We start from the raw sequence: 22,568 nt of genomic DNA on the forward strand, positions 1-22,568 counted from the left end.
TGTTTTATCAAAGTCTTTTCCATTAGTTTGCCTACAAATTCTCACCACCTCTTTCTTATTCTGAACAGCATGTCCAATTTCAACTTCCAATTTAGCAGAGTACTGTGATTTAGTTAGTGTGTGTCTTATCTATTCCTGTTTGCAAAGACCATTTTCTGATTGCTATTGACTGCCAAAGAAACCAGCATGGAAGGACTGCAGGACTTACTTTCATCATCTGAATCAAATCCAAAGAGCGTCTGACACTTCTTTTGTGCAAGGTGAGCCTCAAGTGCTTCTGAATTACAGTAGATGGTCAAGCAGTTGCCACATCTAAATCTTTCTGTTGATTTGCTACAAATTTTGTCTTGTTCAGAGTAAGCATCTACCTCATCAGCCAAAATTTTTCTCCGTTTTGGCATGCTAATGTAACGTTCATCAAGGTAACTGGGAGGCAATGGTCTGACGTAGGGTTTTGTTAAGATGACACCATATGAAGTAGTCTCTGTCGTCTGATTTGGTTTAGAAGGTACTTGTGAGACTGCAGGAGCATTATTTTGTGGTGCATCATGACAATTCTGTAAAACTGGTAACACTGACCCATTTTCTGTCCTTGTTTCATCTGCTACTCTGTCCAAAGGTACCTGGGCTGCCTTGGATGATGTCTGATCTGGGTCACTGTGCCCATTGACCAGTTGGTCACTAACAACATTACAGTTTTCAGGATTTGGCTGTAACACAGGTGTCTTTTGGTCTATCAAACTTAAAACTGGAGCACTACTCTCAGATGAGCTTTCATTTCCATTGTGAATTACATTATTTGCTTTCTTCTCCACACTTTGAATATATGTCTTTGGTTCTGCAGAATCTTTCCTTGACTTCCAGGTTGGAATTGGTAAATCTACAGTTTCCTTTTCATTAATGGATTCATCATCATCTTGGTAACTACAAAGTTCTGAAGGATCATCTGAAGAATCTTTTTCACTCGCATCTTCTGAACATTCTGGGGTTTTATTTAAATAATGCTGAGCCTCGTGTTCATACAGCAAAGGGAGCTCCTCAAATAGCTCACAGCAGTTTGAGAAATTGCACTGAGCTTTAAACACACTGTGACTTTTTGTATGTTCTGCAAGCTCAGTCAACAGCTTAAATCTCTGATTACAATTAAAGTGTAAACAAAAGTAAACATTTGGATACACATGTCTCTTCAGGTGGTCTATAAAATGTTGGGAATCAGCAAATTTCCTCTGGCAGAAGCGGCATTTTCCTTTATTCCATTTCATTATATGCTGCTGCACCTTCAGATCAGTTGGGTGAGTTTTTCTGGCGTGTTTGTTGAGGAATCTTATTTTTTTAAACACTCTAGCACAACCATTAGCAGGGCACTTAAAGGTTCCTTCCTCATCCAAACCATCAATATCTTTTTGAGGGCAAAACACTCCATTCACTTTATGCAGAATGGGTGACTCTTTACTGGAGCTTTCATCATCCTCAGGCAAGCTCTCTGTACTCAAAGCATCAGGGACATTATTAAAACAGCTGTCACTACTGTTTTCAGTAGCATCATCCTGGTCACTTAGATGGTTTTCCACTGCCTCAAAAACCTGTTCTGCATTCTCGGCCTCCTCTTGGACCTGATCAGAACTCGGAGCTACTGTAGCTACTGTAGCCTCTGGTTCAGTATCTTTGGAACCCTCAGAATTCCCATTTTCAAGAGACACAGGAACACCAGAACATTGCACTTCATGAAGAGCAGGAGCCTCCTGACCAGCCTCAAGAGCTGCAGCAAGATGTTGCCTTTCTATCTTCCTGACGTGATTCCTTAAGTGCTTCAGCATGAGTCCTTTCTGCCTGAACTTCCTGGTGCAAAGCACACAGGAGAAGCTGCCCTTTTTTTGGTGAGCTTGTGCGTGTTTCACTATGTGATCCCCAAGGAACTCCTTGTTGCAGATCACACAGCGGTGACTTGGTTCAGTCTGATCCAACATTCTGGATGCCTCAAGAGCTTGGTGGTTCTTTCTGGCATTCCCTTTGGAGCGGGGTCCGGGGCAGTTTCCAGGGTCAAGCTCCCCATTGCTGACATCTGTTAAACAGCCACGTTCCTCACCTAGAGCCCCGTACTCCACTGTTTTCTCTGTATTTGCAGGAGAGTTTTCCAGTGTACTTTCACTCAAGCCATCCAAGGCTTTATCCCCCAACAAGGCTAAACAATTCTGCTTGATCATCAAGAAATTCCAGAACTCGGGATCAAAAAACAATCCTTTCTTCAAGATGGGCAGCAGCTCGAACCGCACACGGTTCTGAACAGAACTAGTGCACTCATTGTACTCTTCATCTGCACATTTGTACAAGTGCTCAACGGTGTAGTAAGATTCCAAGGTACGCTCCAGGAAAAAGATGGAGAGAGCACAAATTCTGAGGATCTCCAAGTCATTTGGCAGAAAATGAGCAATTGCTTTATAAATAAGACTTTTCATGTTGGGATCTTCACGGAGGTCCAGCTGTAGGGCACATCCACATATCTCAACACAGATCTGAAGGCCATCTTCACCAACCTGCAGGAAGGAAATCACAGCGTACATAAACAATTCCCAAACATCCCACGTATTTATATTCATCTATTGCAGAACAGGAGTTCAGAAAGCATCCTGCTACTGAACTTCACCCAAGGGCATGAACATTTTTAAATATTGCTCAAACAAGGCTATAAATACAGATACAAAAATGGTTTGCACTGAAAGCTGTACAGCTACAAAGCTTCAGCTCTGCCCCATGCAGCTCTGTAGTTAAAGACAATTATTTGGGGATATAAACCAGAACTGCAAGAGATCACTTCTGATCTATCAATATCTTCTGCCTGCCTTTCCATTACCTAGGCTGCTTCACACTGTAATTGGACAGTTCCTCTATATTTTGGCCATTCTAACCTTTCTCGCTTGAATTACATTAAAACCATGGTAATATGGCTGACAGTTTTGAACAACCCATGGCCAAGAAGTCTAAAAGGCTTCATTTTCCAAAACTGATGATCCATCTTTCTAATGAGCAGAATTCCTATTCCACACTTTAAGCTGGGGGCCCTGTCATGAACACAGTGAACGATCAGAAATACTCTGCCCAAAAGGCAGCAGATTAAAGTCAAAAGGGGTACAGGGAATTTAGAAATAATTAATACCTCCTGTATTTGGGTTTTAACAAATACAGACATTGCTCCATAAGTAGGGGATTATTTAAAAAACAAGAGTATTCAGATGCAAATAGAATTATTAATATCACCACAAGCATTTTAGAATACATACCCTTGAACAGCAACAAATTATTGCATTCAGATCTGACAAAGTAATTTAGAATTCATTTAGGGCATAAAATACGAAAGAGCTCTGTTAAGTCAGGTCAATGATAAATAACATATGTTGGGAAACAACTCGGGCCTATGTGCAAAGCATTGCACATGACATCTTTTGCAGATAGGGCAGAACAAGACTGAGATCTGAAGCACAAAATACAGCACACTTATCTGAAGCAAAAATCATGTATTCCTCTGTATTATTCTTCCTTTTTCTTTATGTTATATTAAGCCATTTTGTCCAATTTTGATTAGAATTAGTAAAAGGATTCAGAATTTAACAAGGATGAAGGGTATGTATAATTATACAGATCTCATTTCCTTAAGAGGTCAGCCTGAAAAAAAAAATGCCCAACCCAATCATCCACATTTATTCCATGGACTTACTCCTCAAACTTGCTGCAGAAACAGAAAAACTCAGAACTCAGTAAAAAAAGAAAATCTTAAAACCACACAAGCAATCTTAATATTGAAGCCCATTCTGGAACCTGACAAAACTTGAAAAATAATATTATGTCCTTCCCTAACCCCTCTTTTTTAACTTTCCACCAAAAGTGGTCATTACACAATAAAACATCACTTCTCTTTACTTTAACCAAAAGAACGGTGGATGAGGTAAAAACAAACAGAACTTACTTCATCCTTAATGACTTTCATGAAAGGGAAAATTACTCTGACATTTGTAGCAATTCTTAGAAGCTGGTAGCAGTGGTCCACAAATACTTGTTTGGATGGGTTAGATTTGAGCTGCAGTTTACTCCAAATGAAGATCAGGTCCCTATTAGGTAGAGAATAAAATATTCTAATTACATTGAGTTTTAGAACACTCTCACTAAGCACAATGCATTACTACGACAATTATTTGCATATTCTGTGATTAAAATCATATTTGAGGGTGTAATACTGACCTAATTAACACCAAGATGTGCACAATGGAAAATGCAACTTAATTACTTTGTTAAAGCATTCAGGGTATCTCCTATCACCAAGCAATTAAATATTCAACAAAACATTCATGTATTCAGCTCAGTTTCAGAGAAGTGCACAAAAAAATCAGATAGAACAACACCTAGCCCTCAACACCACAGGCAATAAACATCTGTGTGCTCTTGGGATTAAGTCACTTGCAGTACAAGGATGAAGAGTCCTTCAGGAAAAGAAGCTGTTGAATGTGAAAAGTGGAAGCAGCACAGGAAGCTCCTGATGTGTCAGGAAATAGTGATGTTCTCCAGTTATTACAGCACAGTTTTCTGCCTAGAGCAGTTATACCATTTCAGGCTCTACAGCTATCCTACATCTCCATGATCTACCGTTAAAAAACATTCCTGCCTGAGAAAAGGAAATGTAAGAACAGATTAGTGCTAAACTCTGCACAAGTGATGTATTAGCCTATAAAATAGAGCTAATTGAAGTTTACACCATAAAAGTTTTGTGCACTTTAATTCAGAGACCTAGGAAGGCAACTGGGCTAACTTTTAGTCATGAGAAGATTTGCCAGCACTAAGATCTCACACAGGGGTAGCTCTAGTTAGGACTCAGGAGAAATCCCACCACAGTGTTACAATTAAAGCAGGACCCACTGACTTTCATTTTCTGAAGGAAAAGACTTTTCTACTCCAGCAATCTCCTCCCTCAAAACAAACCTGGCTACTAACAAAATATTTAGCTGACTTCCAGAGTCACACAAACCTTTTGAGGTTAAGCTTCTCTTAATGAGCTCAGAGCCTGAAAGAAGGGAAGCGACAGAACTGCCTACAACAAAACCATCTCCACTTTTAAATTCAGGACAGCTCTAGAATTCTGCTTGACACTGAGACCTTGATTAGCTTCTTTTATTCAGAACCCAAGAGAACTAAAGCTGAAAGAAAGATCAAGCTTATAGGGGAAACTGAAAAGGGACACCTACAAGCAGCTCTACACACAAAAAAAAAATAAAACTTTCTGGTTTCCTGAAGATGCAAACTGCTCACCTCTGCCTTTACCAGGCTAGAAACCTGAATTCTACATATTTGCAAACTTCATATGCAAGTTTGAAATTAGTATCTTCATGCACTAAACCACTCTTAACAACTCAGCAGAACTCTCAACCTGAAGTACAGAAGTAAGAACTGAGTAGTTTTGCTGTTATATGTTACAACTCAATAATCCATCTCACTCTCTGCTTTGCCTCACACCATTTCAAAGCAAGCCACTTCAATATAAATCCCAGAGATCATGAGAAAAACCAAATTATTCTTGAGAGATTGGTGGTTAAAGGGGCTTGCTTTGTGTTCAGACAAGTGCTAGGCTGGCACAAGGAAAGAGCTGAAAAAGGAGAGCAGAAAACTACAAGTAGAAGGAAGAGCTGCATGGCTGAAGAACAAGGTGTTACCCACCATTTACCTAGACCCTGACATGAAACAGTATTTTAGTCTTAGTTTTATTTTGCTATGTCAATACAATGGCTTCTCCTTTTTAAGTTTCTGACTTTGTTGGGACAATGAAAATTGTTACTGAGAGATCACAGAACTCAGTACCTCTTTAACAGAGGCAACCATGCATTCCAGCCTCCTAACCTACAAAACACCAAAACCACTGTATGCCACGTGAAATGATGGTTAAACCCTTCCTATCTTAGTTGGATCTAAACACTTTGCTGCTCTTAGTAAGTAGTGAACATGCTTTGCCAAAAGACTTACCAAACCTGGGGTAAAAATTCTTTGACTTACTAAATTTACTGCATAGCAATCACCTGAAAATAGCCAAAATAGTATTTAAAATCATCTGTCAGAGAAGGAAAGCCATCTAGGCCTGCTCGATCAAAATATTGTGTGTCTTCCTGAAGAGACAACACTTTGATACAAAGTATTATGAATTGATTTCTTACAATTACTTCGCAGAAAAATATTTTTTGTACGACCAAGCACAGCTTGATGATTTCATTTCAGAAAAATAATTTGTTCGTCTGAATCTAGAATTTATTCTTAATATCAGTGAAAATTTGAGTTTTGTGACCAAGCTCCTTAAAGTTTGTCTTCCTCCAAGACGACAGCTAATGGTTTTAGCTAGAAGATCTCATTTAGGCTGTAGCAAATATCTGCTATTTACAGCTTTCTAATCTGTTGTCTTATCTTTGCTTGTAGTGTTAGCAGCTAGATCTCTGTTAGGTCTGCAAGACCCTCAGTTCCAGACAAGGTGAGATGATTTCTGCTGTGCTGGAGACACTAAAAGCTTCCCTGGGGGAAAAACAGATTCTGCAGGTTAATTTAACCTGGCTCCTCCTTCTTCAAAAGACTGGACTACAGCATAGTCATGCCTTCACAAGCTTTACTGCAGTTTCCATGAGCTTTTAAGTATTACATAGAGTTCTTCTTGGGAACACAATTGTTAAGGCTCAGCATTTGTGAAGAATGAAACATCTGCTTGAGCTGCACAGACAGAACTGCTCTGAACTCTCTTCTAAAGATCCTCAAGTTCTATATTCCAAATAAATTAAAGTACTGTGATGCCAAGATTATTTCCCTGAAATCTAGGTATCAAACAGTACTCGAGCCTCTAGTAGAATTTCATCTTTGACATGTGATTTGCCAGAACAAAATGAGATACATCTTGCTTTGAGCAGCAATTTCAAAAATGGATGATGCAAAACTCAATGATCAGCTGAGTAAGAGCAAGGTCAACATGTTACTCCAGCAAAAGGAGTTTTAATTACAGTATTGAAAATGCATTTCTTCCAAGACTGACTCCTCAAGTCAGAAAGCATTAATTCATGGAGGTTACACTTGTAATTTCCTAGTAAGAAATAGGGAAATGCAGCTTTTGGGCAGAAATCAGCAAAGATAGATTCAATTCCCACTGAGCTCACACAAACTCTACCTTTTGGGTTGAACAGTCCTGTCCATCTTTTCCTGGACAGACTGGATGAAAAGTATCAGTATCTATTACCAACACATGGTACTATAATGGATGTCATTATCATAATCCCAATGGTTTTGATTGAGCAATTACTCTTCCTACAGCCCAGTAGTTAAGGAAAAATATTAATATCAAAGTAAACATTATCATATTTAATTTTCATTAGTTTCTCAAGACAACAAAGCATTTTGATTTCCTGGAATCTGTGAACACAGAAATCCAAGGTAGCTTCTGAACTCAATATTAAAATTAGTTAGACAGATTGGTAATTTGATCTCTATCAAATCCTTGCTGGGATGTTTTGCTTTAACTACATAAACAAAGAAAGCATATTTTATCAAGGAATGTAGATGTTCCTTTAGTTACAGAAATTATACAGGCTCAGGAGGATTATATTCCTTAGGCATCTTTCAGTCCTCAGAATGATGAAATTTGTTGACAACACTCTAGAAAACACTTCTTAGCCCTAAAACCAAGTCCGGGTATCAAGATAATTGAATGTGTGTGAAAACATCTTCAATGTTTTCCAGAGAACTCCATCTAGGTGATGCCTCTGTTCATGACATCCAAGTTTCCATAATTAACAGCACATTTTCAGCACTACACATTCTCTTTTTAGGCACATTGGTGACACACTACAGTTACAGAGCAAAACATCTACATGGTTAAGCCTACAGACTGCATTTTGCTAATAATAAATGCTACATTTCTAGGTAGGGTATTTAAAGTTTCACTTTTCTGTTACTTGAAAATAGTAAATAAAGAGTTATGAACTATTAGGCCACCCTGTGGCCACCCTATTAGGCTGCGTATAAAAGGGCAAACAGGCACAACAGAAGCACCAGGAACATTTAAAAATCATTTTTATCTGGTATTTTTAAGTTAGGTGAGTTTCATTTTGGCAATAAGCATGTATTTTTGCTCAGCTGCTTCCCCAGAAATAAAGTATTTACCATATACAATACATGTCCCCATTTTGGAGCTGTGGGACTAGGAAGGATTCACAAAGCTGTAAGGCTAAGGTAGTCTTCCCTTCTTTTTCAGTGTTGCAGATGATCTCAATTCCACTCTTGCAATCAGTCCTCAACAAGTGCTATACAATTAAAATAAAATCAATTTAGATCAATTTGCTGACATGAAATCAAAACCAATCAGATCTTGCTCTACTAAAAACTTCAGGAATTTCTATTAACACAGGATGTCTTTGAAATGGCTTTTGTGTACATCTATAAGTAAAGATTTTGGAGGGATTTCAAGCTTTCATATTCTGATAGTCATTACTCTAAGAAATAATTGTCTGAGAAATTGAAATACAACACAAAAGCACTTGTCCTTGCCACTTTTGGGGGGTTTGTTCTTAAAACCAGGTCAAGAAAAGCACTGTTATCTACTAAGTGCTATTGGTGATAAAACAGCACAAGTGTCATTTTACATATTGGGGCATCATTTAAAATCTTTAACAAAACTACATAATGTATGATTAACATTAATTAGGCTCAAGTGCTTTTACTAGAATTGTTAATAGTAAAATAGTCAATACACTGAAGTCACAAAATATTTAGGGACTATACCTACAAGAACACTTGACCAAAAAATTGCATTTAGGTCAACAAGATTAGTAGGCACTTCACATTCAACTTTTCCAAGCTTAAGCCAGCACTAAGTTGAGGAACACCAGTGTGGCTGCCTGATTTTATGACATTTGGTTCCACAAAATCAGAGTTCCACATGCTCCTCTTGACAACTCGTACACACCAAGTATAAAGCACCACTTCATTTTAAAAAAGAAATGTATACTGACAAACAATACCTCCTGGAATAGCTGATCTTCTAATGGTGACATATAAAGACAGGTGAAAAGAGCTTGATGGAAATACAGATCTTTACTGATATCTGGATGATTTATGCAAGATTTGATAAGAGCCATTGCCTCAGGGATGCGTTCACAGGCAATAAGGTATCTGGCACGGAGTTCAAAGAACAGTGGATTTTCAGAGCTTAAATATTTGTTAACTGCACAGAAAAGAAAGATTTAAAGGCAATTAGAATATGAAGTCCAAACAACAAATATATCTAAATGTAATGCTGTCTTTAATAACAAATAATATTAAGAAAAAAATAAAGGCTCTGCTAAAAAAGTCTATAAAATATTAAATTAAATACCATAAGAAATCTGTCCTGCTTGGAAACAGAAATTGTTATTTTTCTTAAACCAGTAATCTAATTCAGTATTTTGTTTCTAACAAGTTAACACAAGGTGCTGCAAAGGATTGGTGAAATTTATATTGTATAGAAGCAGATGTGAGCATTTTAAAGAAAGAAAATTCCCTCCTTTTTCAGCAGTGAATCCATGTGACTGTCAGAAGCATAAGATTGACATCACTTGCAAAGCTATAATTATAAATATTAAAAAAACCCTCAAGATACTCATTATCCATTAAAATGTAAGACCTCAAAGTGGTGAAAAACGTTAACTACAATTCACATGCTATTGCCTTAAGAAGCTTTGAATCCCTTGATTTTGCTTGCTTGGAAAACATATCTTCCTCTGAGAGTGCTACTGGACACAGTTCCTATCTAAATACCTGTAAATCCTGGCTCCTAGTTTCTGGAAATCTGTTTTTTAGCTCTAAAAGATAATATTAACACTAATATTTGAATGAAAAAATTTCAAGTAAGATACTGAAAACACTCAACATTGAAGTAACTGGAAATTCAGAAATACCTACAAGACATGCTTTGCATCTTTATTATAAAAGATGATAGCAATTGTAGTATCTCTGTGGATTTAAAGTTAAAATATCACTAGCTGCAAGGGTACAACTTCAGTATTTTAGTTATTCATGTTTTAAGGAAAGAATGAGACTGTCAATTTAAAGTCAGCAAAGGCTGCAAGTTCATCCCTTAGAAGGAATCTGTATTAATTACAAACAACTTAAATTGATACTTAAGAAATGGTTACTAAAAACCACAGTCAGAACAAAGAAGTTTTCTTCCCCCAAAATGACAAGATTACTTGTACAATAACATTTCAGAAAAAGCTTTCCTTGGAAGGATTGAAAGAATTTCTTACACTCAAACCCAAGATTTCTCTAGTATCTTTATTTTTAGGCAAGGTAGCAGTGTTCCATGCTAATGAACATTTAAGCAGTATAATCCAAGGTGTCAGGTTTCTATTTGATTTGTTAACAGATCCACTGTAAGAAAGACCTCTCATTCCCATTATCCATTAACACATTAGAGAACAAACTCAGAAAACAAGAGGACTGAAAGGCAAGCTGGTATCTAATGGGGGTGATGAACTGCAAGAAAAAGTCACTATATGGAAAAGTCCTCAGAGCCAAGTAAAGGCCTCTCCTGTACTGAATTAGCACCCTTAGGATAATAAACTACATCCTCTGTTTTGTATGCAAGCATTACTGAAAAATAAGGCTGGAAATACTCAGCTCTGATAAGTGCTAATGGTAAGGAAATGCTGCCCATCTAACAAGTGGCTGTAGCATACTTTTCCCTTAAAGGAGGGAGAACAGCACTGCACAGCACTGCTCACCCCATTCTTATTCCTGTTTGGTGTGGGGAACTCTCAGGTCCCTTCTGTTCCAGAAGTGAGACTCTGACAGCCTCCTCCCCCAGGGAAGGGCATCTCCACACCCTACACCACTGCCAGCAGGAGCTCCCAAGGATGGGGGTTCCTACAGCCTCCCGTGTTTTCAAAGTTTCACTGACACTGCTGGCAGGCCAGTGCTCCCTCCCTGTACTGGACTGCCCTGATTTCCCAGGGCAGCACACAGAGCTCTTCTAACCCCTCAAACCAAAGACAACTGCCAGCTACTGTAGTGTTTGGCCAAGCCTGATATACACTAAGAAACAACATTTATTCCTACCCAGGCAGTGATGCTTGGCTTTAGAGCAACAGACATCAACCAGCACCTCAGAAACTCTAACTGCTCCCTCTGACTGCACCTCTGCCATGCTCTCTTCCCTAGTCCATTACAAGTTCCAAACCTACTATTTTTCTTCCAGCTCAATGACTGCTTTGTTTCCAGCCATCTCCAAAGAGATTGTGACATCTCAAAGTTTACTACAATTCCTGTAGAGACAGACACAGAGAGGTTTGTCTTGGCCTAAGCTTCTCCATGGAGTTAATGAATCCAGGACAGGATTATGTAACTCACACAAACTGATTTTTGCAAGGAATGATTCAGCAATAATAGGCAGGTTTTCCTATTTAAATAACCCCTGAGGGAGCTACATGGCCAAGTTTCAAAATACACACTAAACACTGCTAGCTTATAAAGCAACACAGGACGTTTGCTTTGCGTAAGACTTCACAAGAATTGAATTTTAGAGGAAGTGAGAGGAAGAAAGAACAAGCTCTCAAAATATAAATTATCTAAAATAAAATGCTTGCAGCAAAGATGAGATGTGTCAAGCATGTGTGTGAGGATATCAAGGTAAAAGGAGAGAAAATCTCTCAGCAGAGGGGGAGATGCAGCCTGAAACAAAGGGGAACAAAGTGCCCATCTAGTGATAACAGGTTTCATTCCTGCTTTGCCAGGTTAAAGACAAACATCCTCAAACTGTAACCCACCACAGAGAGGATTCATGATGACCAAGAGATTCATTACAGCAAAGGACAAAACTAATTCTTTGCTGGATAAATGGAGATCAAGACCTAATTCCCCATCATAATCACCAAAATCATGGGATGCAGAACCAAACAAGGTTTATCTTGCTTTTCATTTTGTTTCTGTACTTATTTGACCAGAACTTTATGAGATATCTAATAAAAATCATGGGTAAATCTGTTGCTCAAGCAGTTGCTTCACAAAAGAGACAGAACAACAAAGGCATAATGATGTTAATTTGCTATCAAAACCCTTGTTCTGGTTAAGGAGGCAGCTCACTGAGCTCTCCTGTCTTTAGTGCTCTTCCTCTTTCTCAATGAATACCCTGTCACAAACACAGTGATGAGTTTCTATCAGGCACTACACCATAACAACTAAAGCAGAGCTGGTATTTTCCATCACTATCAAACTAAAAACAACTTTTAAGAGGTCCCCTGAGGAACACTGCTGCTTGACATGTTAGTAAAGACTTTACTGTAGCTTGGGTATTTTTCCTCCTAGGAACTTTCATTAACATTCCAGTGATTTTGTTCCCATGCACTGCACCTTTCCCAGCTCCAGGAATTACATATCCATAAACAGAAAGCAGCTGTCCCATGTAGCCACGGGCATCGTTGGAAACAGAACCAAGAAAAGCCACAAGACCAAGTATTTACAAGTGAAGAGAAAAATTAAATGAGTCAGAGTGCCAGGAGACAAATACACATCAGATCCTCTCCAATCATGTTACTTCAGGAGTCTAAATGAAGTCAAGCTGGTCTCCATGCTTTAAATGAACACTTAGATTTGGGAAACCCACCCTGTGAATTTTATTAACTACTCCATAGCTGCCAGTGATACAAAATCACAAATAAGATCTCTACATAATAAAAGCAGATTTAAATTAGAAAAGACATTCAGCTTTCTTTCAAACAAAATAGACCAGCACATTTTAAGGAAAAATGGTTAAAACACTTTGCAATGCCAGCTGATAACACCTGACTCTATATATTTTAAAAATGCATTAACTGAACACATTTTTCAGTACTCTAGAAAATTGCTGTGATAAATGAAGTACCTAATTCCTGTGACACAGGCTTTGCTTTAAGAATTGCTTGTAATACTGGATCCTCCCATGGTCCACCATCTCGAATGATTCGAGTCACTAGTTCCAGGTTCAGATTCCTGTATTTATTTAGAAGGTTCTGACATTCCTAAGTGTACAAAGAGAAACAATTAGAAAGAACAAAAAGATGTCATCTAAAACAGTAAGATTATCCCAAAGATATAAACCAAGAAACCCATGCATGGCTGAGTATTTCCTCAGTCAGTAATTTGAGCTACAAAGTCTTTCACTGACCATACAGAAAGGCCTAAAGCAACAACTGATATCATCTACAAATAGCAATACAGAACTGTCAGAACTGTTGAAGGTCAATTCATGGCTTCTACAGCCCCCAGAAAGAGCCTTCTATTTGTCTAACAATGCAAAACCAACTTGGATTGGAGATATTACTGGCACACACTGAGACAAGCCTTCACCTCATGGCATCCTGCACAGACTTAAACATGTTGAGCTGGATTTGTGATTTCTGAGGGAAAAACTGATTTAAGCCATGAGTCACCAGCCCTCAAGCAACCATTTTTCTCCAGATCTCTGCATAACAGGAATTATGTTTGCCTGTAATATCATGGAATGTTTTAGCCAGCCATTATTTTCACATGTCAAGTTCCCTCTCATCCCCATGCATTATTTGCTGTAAAAGTGTCAACAACACCATTAATCAACAGAAAATTTTAGTAATGAGTTATCTAATATTGAAACAAAAAATGCAGCAGAAGAATGGCTTCCATCCACATACAATTACCTGCTTTTCACTGCCAGTTTGATTACACAACTGATGCAGAAACAGTGCTGGCACATTCATTTGGAGAAGCAGTAACAGACAGGTATCAACATAAAAACAGCAAAGGAGGAGCTTTTTCTCAAGCTGCAGTTCCATGAGCAGTATTAACAGAGACACAACCCAGCTTTTCATCCTTTCTTTCCCTACAAAGTTTCCTCTAACAGTGGCACAACCTTAAAAATCCATACAGGTACAAAAAAAATTCAAACCAACCAAACCCCACACTTACCTGGCAAAACAAGTTCTTAATCTAGGGCCATTTATCTTATGCAGTTTTACCCAGACACAGAAAACTATGTCCCAATCTACCCAAGAACAGAACAATTTAAACTATCTACATTTATGCTGACTTGAAGCCTTCACTCAGATGAAGCTTCAACTTCAAATTTAAACCAGAGGGGGAAACATGAGATTTCATGCCATGAACTGAATGACATTAAGCTCTAAATAGACATAAACAAAGTTTCTTTCATTTTAATGGCACATTTCCTCCAGGTCATACAGTCACAAAAACTGTCTTTACATCTACTAAAATAATATTAAAGTTTATATGAAAGTAGGCAACACTACCTGGATTGAACCTAAAATATCTTTCAAAGGATCTTCATAGAACTCATCCTTTCCAAAGAACAGCAGCAATTCAAAAAAACTCCTAAAAAACAGAAGTAGTGACAAGTCAAACTAAAAACATTGATTCAAAAAAATGAAACTACTCTTAAGTCTCTTACTTTTAGCAGCACTCAAACCAAAATCAGGAATTCCGTGAATTCTAGACTTGTGCCATGTGGAGTCACTCAAAGATTTCTGGTGGCCAACAATTCCTGTTTTCAGGCACTCACTACAAATACACTTTATTTCATTTCAGCCTGTCTTGCCATAACTGAAGTCTCTCCATGAAGACGTTGGTTTAAAGGTATTAATTATTTTATCTTTAAAATAAAAAAGCTTTTGAAGACTATTTAGAAGGGGACAGCTTTTGTGCAGATATGCAAACAAAACTATGTTCACCTTCTGTGTGGCATTCAAATTCATACAACTTGAATTTTACCACCACCAGATTTTTAATTAGATCAGGTCTCTGTCCAGCAAGATGAATTCAGAAGTGTTACCCCAAAAATAAGTGGCAGAAATGGGTGAAGAAAGGACTAATACTTTCAAAGCTGCTTAGATTCAAATTGAATTGTGGTCTCCATGGTTTGTATCATCTTAAAATACTGGTCTAACATTTTAGTTCCTTTAAATCCTGCTACAGAATCAAAGAGGTTGGTAAAAAGCAGCTTTCCAGATCTCCTTTCAATTCAGGTTTTTGTTTATAAAAGCCTCCTTCCAGATAATGAAGTTGAGTGAATTCAATCAAAAACTTGGCAATCGTGGATCTGCAGTGCAACTGTTACTGTTCTGCCTGAAGATTCTAAGAAATTTCATTTCTACTTGGAAAAAGTACCAGACAGGCACTGCACTAATGAGCTGCAATTGCTGATTGAGAGAGTCAAGGGCAGCAGACAAGAACTGAGCAACTCTCAGAGGAACAGGTAGGACTTCAAAAATATTGTGCAAATTAAAGGCATTTTTTTCTCCTCAGTAACATTTCCATTAAACATGTGCATTAAAATACTCAATCCTCACAGACAAAATTAAGTTTTCTATAGGAATAATGGAAAAGTACCATAAAATTATATTTCCAATAGATTATGCTCAAGGATTTTTTTTCTAACCAATTATTAACTCTGCCAAAAACAGGCTTAGAGAAATAGATACAAACTTATTATGTTCAGTGACAGAACTTCTCTCAAGGCTAAGCTTGTGAATCTCAATTCAAATATGCAATGAAAAAACAATCCCTACCCAAATAAGTACATGGTTCTGAAAAAAACATGAGCTCATTTCATGTTAAACAAAATTTTGCAGCATACTTGACTCTCAGGAGAGGTCAGCCATGAGTCACATCATGATCTGGCAAGCAACCAAAGTGGAACTTAAATAATAAGACAAAACTAATTAGAGATAGTGATGCATGCTTGCATTTAAATTTGTTTTGAATGACTTAAAAAGAGGAAGATCTTCCAAAAGAAAATCTGGAAATCAATAGTGAACAAGTGTAAACTACAATTTTCTGCTTTAGCAATGTGCTTACTCACAGTCTAATATAGGAAGCCATCAAAATAATTTTAACTGGAGAATGGTGATGAGGAAATAAAAATACTACAGTCAATCCCAACTTTGCTTATTTCAAAACTGTCTGCAGCACTGCATATCCACATTTATATCCATCTAGATTGATCACATCACTGCTTTGGCATCAGAAGATTGCCTCAAAACACCAGTGTGGCACCATTATAAAATCCCCTGGTATTAATGCAGATGCCGCTTCATTTGATCTGAATAGCAAGGTTATTAAGTATAGGAAATAAACCACTTGCTCCTGTTAACAGTTTATTGTCTGGTTACCAAGGAAATCTTACTCAAGGATGACAATACAGTCAGGCAGAGTTTTGCTCTCCAAGAACTAAGACCTAATATACACTGAATTTTCAAAAGAGTTTCGAGCAAGGTTGCCCAGGTAACTGCAGCTACTAAGCCCTGGGATCCCTTTATATCACATCACATGCAAAACTGTGCCAGCCAGGCAGAAGAATAAATAAACTGACATCCCAGAATGGAAGCAAATCTCATGGAGTAAACCCAGTCTCAAAAATCAAAACAGATAAGGGTCACAGGAACACACAGGCAACCAATTTATTTCTTGATTATCAGAAGGTATCCATCCAAAAAATACCTGAATTTCCAGCTTTTTACCTCCCAAGCTTTCCTATGTAAGAGCACATATAAACATAGTTTGAACTCTGTAGGCTTTTTCCTTAAAACTAGTGAAAAAATCCACTGCAACAGATGTCACTATGTTTTGATATAACTTGGGAAATTGTGGTCTTATGATGCCATAAATAGCCCTCTGTCAAGCAGTTTCACACACACAAAACAGGAAATGTCCACAGTGAAGCTTCATCAACATTTAAAGACAGCATTTATTTTTCATTATGTACTTATTACCCTGACACTTTCAGTCTTCATGTAGGAAAATGACCAATGCATCAAGAAAATTGAAATTGGAGCAAAATTTATGAAACAACATCATGCAGTTCTTGAAGCTGAATGTGACTTTGGGTCAGTTAACTGCATGACAAGTAATTCCCAGAAGCATTTGATGACTCAAACATAAAAATCCATACAATTTCAAAGTAATTGACTTCTTTCTTAAGACATTTATCTTAAGAAGTACTCAGCTTATTACATCACTGGAAGTACAGAAGTAAAAATTTGAGATAAATGATTTAAAATTATCTACTGCAAAGGTTGGTCTTCAAATACACCAAAATAAGGTTAGGATGATCATTTATTTTTCAGATTATTCATTTTGCCAGACATCCCTTATGACAAAACACTGTCATAGCCCAATTGAATATTTAACAAGGACACAAAAAGATGAAAATAAATTCCAATAAGCAATTTTTGGTTCTGTGTAGCTACACCACCTGTAAAACCCCTCTGAGGAGCTCTGAGGATCTGAAACTCTTTTGCTCTGCTATTGTAAAGGAAGGAATAATAAAAAAGAAGAAGTACTCACAAAGCAAGGCTACTCAGTACATACTGCACGTGCTCACATTCGGCCGGGAAGGACACACAGGCAGAGGTGAAGCAGCACAGCGCCGTCTGCAGCACCTGTAGCTGAGGCAGAGGCACCTGCCACCTCCCAGCATAGTCTTCAACAACCTAGGCAAAACCATGGAAATGCACATTATTATCCAAGACATTCTCCTTGGTCAGAAAGAAGCAGCAGTGTACACTATACCTGCTTTAGCTTCCCACCTTCTCCCTCAGGAACAGTTTGTAACCTAAAAAAATGTGACTGCTTTTTGGTTTATGACCTAGATCATGAAAGGAATATCACAAGGGACCTTCAGCTATTCTGTTCAGAGGAGAAGACAGGAAATACTTTCTTCTTATGCTGTGCCACAGTAGATATTGCACTCTGCATTTAAACACAACCTTTTATTTTGCAACGGAATGCAAATTAGAGAGTCTGTAGCAACATCCAGACGTTCTAGTCTAAAAACTTTCCAAGAGGGGAAAGAGTAACCTGCACTCTTCCAGCCTTTATGTCAGCAGTTGCAAACATTCCAGCCCCTCTTCCTTATCTGATCAAATGAGTAAATTTGGCTTTATTTAGACCTAGGATGGATCTAAGGCAACAGCAGCTGAAATGGATCCATACTTGTATGTAGACTCTATGTTTTCCAAAGTTATTTCAGTAACTTGTTTGAAAAACTGTTAGCTTAATGCAGCAAATATCTAAGTCAACTGAAGAACTAGCAGACTTTTACCTAAATACTCTTCCTCTTAAGAAGACTAAACATTCTTTTAAGATAGTCCTGCCTTACAGGTCTATGAAGAGTTGCCTGAAATAGTTTTAGACAAGTCCCTTTTATAGAAAACCACAAAAGCCTTAGAAAAACAAAGTAGACAGAAACAAAAAACATCCTTTATAAGTGTGAGCCTCCAAAAGGTCAAACAAAGGTGGAAATAAAGCATCTCTTCCCACCAGGATGTTTCACAATGCTTGCACCTGATGGGCACAGTACAGATATGTTCATACATTATTTCAAGCAATGGAACAACAGTTTGTGTCCTACTGCACATCCCTCACTGCACCTCCAGCACTCATCTGAACCCAATGTAAGCTCAATTAGGAACTACTAGGCAGGGAACAGCCTCTCCCTCAAAAAAAGCCATCAGTCCCAGTCTGCACCAGCTCCTCTGCCACACAAACACCAGAGCCAGCAAAGAAAGGAATACACCAGCAAAACCACCTTGGCCTGGCAGTTGGTCTGCAGCTCAAATGTACCAAAACAGATTCACAGAAACACCCCCCCCCATCCCAAACTGCTTAGGAAAAACAGGAATAGCAAACTTGTCCTGAATGCAGATAACGTGAAACCATGAATTCATCAGCCATAGGAAAAAAGAAATCTAACTGGTCAATTCTCAGAAGACTTGCAACAATCAGGAAAAGATGGGGTATAGGGAGTGTGTGTGGACAAAAAGCTAAACTAAATATAAAATAATGAATTCCAAACCACACTTCACACACATTCTATACAGAAGGAGGGGCAGGGAATATTGTATACTTCAACGTCTGTTTTTAAGTAATCTCATGGAATAACTTTTTCTGCAATAGAAACCCAGCTCTTCTTTTGTACTGAATATTCAAGATGCCATACTTTGAAAGAGGACTGCAAAGTAGAACATAAGCAAAAGTTTATCAGCACATTTTGAACTGGCTCACCAATTTCAACACAATGAAGTCAACCACGAAAAAAAAAGAACATAACATTGTCAAAGCACAGCGGCCTTGTTCAATACACAGGAGAGAAAAGCAGAAGGGCAGCAACCCTTTTTATGTGACTTTCTGCAACAGGTGCTTTCAAAGTCTCTGTTGGGGTGCAATTTTTAATATCCTTAAAGATCACCCCCAGTCTGTCTGTACCTGCCATTGCCAATAACCATCAAGGGACTCGGCCTTTTTGTTTTCCCTCTCTCATTTAAGCAGACAAAGATACTAAAAGGAGGCTGAAGCACCTTCCTGACACCAAACCCAGCATTTAGCTCCATCCTTCCCCCACACCAAAACACTGCTTCCCCTCCTTTCATAGGTTTTAGCAACTTAGAGGAAAATCTAAGACTTGGATGTGTCCCATTCAAAAAATCCAAACCAGACTCATCTAAAATTTCTGAGCACACACCTAAGCTAACCCCGAAAATAACAAGGTAGTAAGTAAAAACCTGGACTGTAGCAGTGAAACAATAGCTTTTCTTGGAATATTACATTTTAACTGATTAATTATACACATATAAGTGATTAAACATGCACATATAAAATTATGTTATAACTGATTAATTCTATACATATATTTTAAGTGACTAAATATGCACACATAAAGTTATTTGGCTGTATTTCAAAGACTTAAGAGAAACAGCATTGCAAATAATTAGATTTGCAAATACATAGGACACAAACCCCAAATGTTTTATGCAGTGCTAGGCTGGTAATTGCTACAGCTTTTCCTATTCCTCCACACAAGAAAAAAAAAAAAGAAACTACAAATACCACCAATTTTTAAAAGTTTATCATTACTAGGATTTCAAACAAAGTTACTCCCATAGTTTCTTGTGATATTTAACAGTAAAGTCACCACAGGATTAAACCCACAACAATTCTGCGAGTTTTTCTCTTTATAGTTTTCAGACACAGAAAGCTTCTTGGCAAATATAATGGTTGTCATTCATTATAATAAACATATGTAAGGGTTGTCACATGAGTGGACAAACCCAAAAAAGGCAAGCTTAGAAAAACCAAAGTTTCCTGAAAATTAAAATCCTTAATTAAAAGCACTCACCACAGTTGCCTGATCAGCAGAAATACCAGAGCAGCTCAGATACCAAAGTTCAGCTCTAGAACTTGAGTAATACTACATTTACTCTTCCTGGAAAGATCACAAGAAATCATCACAGCTTTTTAACTGTCTTTTGAACCTGCTCAGTGGATGAAGAGCATTTTGTTTTGTTTCCAAATACAAACAAGCCAACCATGTCCTTATAAATAAGGATTTTACTATCCAAACACACAGTAGGAAAAGCCTTATGATTTTAGGGTAATATTAAATATTACTTGACATGTAGAAGTTGAAAATGGCTTTATACTAAAATATGTAAGCAATGCCTTTACTGCAATTCACATGTGAATATTATATAAGGGGTAACCAAACATAATTACACTTCCGGCAAAAGCAAACACATCACCCAGCAACAGCATGATGTTTCTACCCTTAAAGCTAAATGCTTTCTCCCTAATCACCAAAATCTCATCTATCTCCTCAGCCTACTTCAGGCAAGAACAATTCCTAAGTTTGGCTACCATATGCCCACTACATTTAGCCAGCCAAAAAGTCATGTATGTTTCAGTCTGTCACTTGCACAACGTGAAAACTATACATTAATTCCAGAAAAGCAGTTTGGGCTGATTGGAGCAGCGATTTATGGCTGAGAGATAAATGTATATATTCAAAAGTAGAAATATTCCTCTTCATCTTTTGATTAGCACCTCACCCCCCAAATGAAAAAGTCAACTAATGAAAGGAATTGTTTTGCTCACTTATGAAAGGGAGAACTGCCAATCTTGTGAACACACAAACGCTTACATCCACATCACAGGCGACGAGTAAAATTCAGTTTATTAGGTGTATCAGTGAAGAAGCACAATTACTTCTTTTCCTCATCTAAACAAAAGGACAAGACTTCTAGATTTTTGCATTAGCTTCTGCACATGTACCTTCTCTAACTTGAACAAACCATGTAGCGAAGTCACCAGACAGAAGCATCACTCAATGGAGAGCCTCCCTTTAGGTATAAAAACCTGCAACTCCTAAGTTATGATGATACATTTTTTCCAAAGAAAAATAACAAGCTTATTTCCATGCAAAAGCTATACTTAATGAAAAGGCATTAAAACATGGAGAAGTAGCAATATCTAAAAGTTTGAAAGTGTCAAAGAGGAAAGTTTCAGAGAAGTAAAAAGATGTTACAAAGATCAAGAAAAGCCTACAATGTATTGCACAAATGTACAAATGTTTCTTTTGGAAAAGAGTAACTCCTTAATCCTACTTGTAAAACAGGGAGATCATTTCCCAGGGTAAAGCTGAAAGGACAGCAGGCACAAAAGCTGATGAGAATCACCCTGAGTATGTGAATAAGAAAAGATTTTATTATGTTAATGACAAGAGCACTGAAGACTGGAAGCCTGGAGGAGTCAATCTTCAGATAAAGAGCTTGCAAATCAACTGCTATTGTGAATTCTCATGGACTGACTGAGGAGTCAAGTGCACTTCACCCACCAGAGCCCAGTTTTGCATGACAGACCGTTATCAGCCTTCCCATCAAGTGTCAGAGGAAGGAGTGATACCACCTAACCCAGGCCAGACACCCTTCTGCACACACAGGTAAATCCTCACCACAACTGGAAACTCACCTTGGCATCCAACTTGGCAGTAAAAACCACGTGGATTTCCTTTTAAACATTAATTCATTTCAAACTCAAGCAGCACAGTACTAAACTACAAACAAGTAAAAACAACACACGGGTTTCCACCAGTCCCACATGTACAAAACACCACAACAAGGTAAACTTTACATTTAAATAGTTTCAAGTAGTTACAGCACCCTTTGAAATTTAGTTACTGAAACGTATGACAGGTCCGTTGCAAGCTTTCATGTAACAAGCAGTATCAACATTCAAAAACATGAAAAAGTAAAATATTACTTACAACAGTGGTCTAAAAATTTGAGCCATTACCAAGAATAAAGCATATTTGTTCAGGAATGTACAAAAACCCTAAAACATCAACACTACAAATTATTACATGAGCAAATAAGTGGTGAAAAATTACAGATTGTGCTTTTCAGAGACATAAGCTTCAAGGATGTTGAAGAAATCACTTTCAACTGCTAGTATTCATGTGAGCAAGACTTTTAATTGTAGCTGAGCCTTAAAATGGTGTATGTAGATCAAATATGGATCCCAAAGGTCCAAAATTTGATAAAATAAAAGTCTGGCAGAACCTAAAGGTTCAGGGAGGTTTTCTTTGCACTTATTTTGGTTTTGTTTTTTAATGTAAAAAAAACCACTATTGATCTGAACTCCAGAGTACGAGACAAAAGCAAATACTTTGAAATCTAGGCATAAAAAGTGTGCAACAACATTAATCCCAAAGTCAGAAGAACAAA

General features: G+C 37.7%; 1 protein-coding gene across 1 annotated transcript in view; it reads right to left on the minus strand.

Moving 5' to 3' along the window:
- ZNF654 (zinc finger protein 654) overlaps positions 1-22,568 on the minus strand; it is a 30,706-nt gene that overhangs the window by 4,474 nt on the left and 3,664 nt on the right. Inside the window, exons 2-8 of the mRNA XM_030945789.1 lie at positions 17,356-17,501; positions 14,304-14,385; positions 12,905-13,040; positions 9,030-9,232; positions 8,173-8,312; positions 3,962-4,103; positions 209-2,534 (exon numbers count right to left, since the gene is read on the minus strand). Of these exons, the coding sequence (XP_030801649.1) occupies positions 209-2,534; positions 3,962-4,103; positions 8,173-8,312; positions 9,030-9,232; positions 12,905-13,040; positions 14,304-14,385; positions 17,356-17,501 (3,175 nt within the window). The remainder of the gene's footprint in view (positions 1-208; positions 2,535-3,961; positions 4,104-8,172; positions 8,313-9,029; positions 9,233-12,904; positions 13,041-14,303; positions 14,386-17,355; positions 17,502-22,568) is intronic.

This window comes from Camarhynchus parvulus, chromosome 1, assembly GCF_901933205.1.
Source record: "Camarhynchus parvulus chromosome 1, STF_HiC, whole genome shotgun sequence".
In the NCBI taxonomy this organism is placed as follows: domain Eukaryota; kingdom Metazoa; phylum Chordata; class Aves; order Passeriformes; family Thraupidae; genus Camarhynchus; species Camarhynchus parvulus.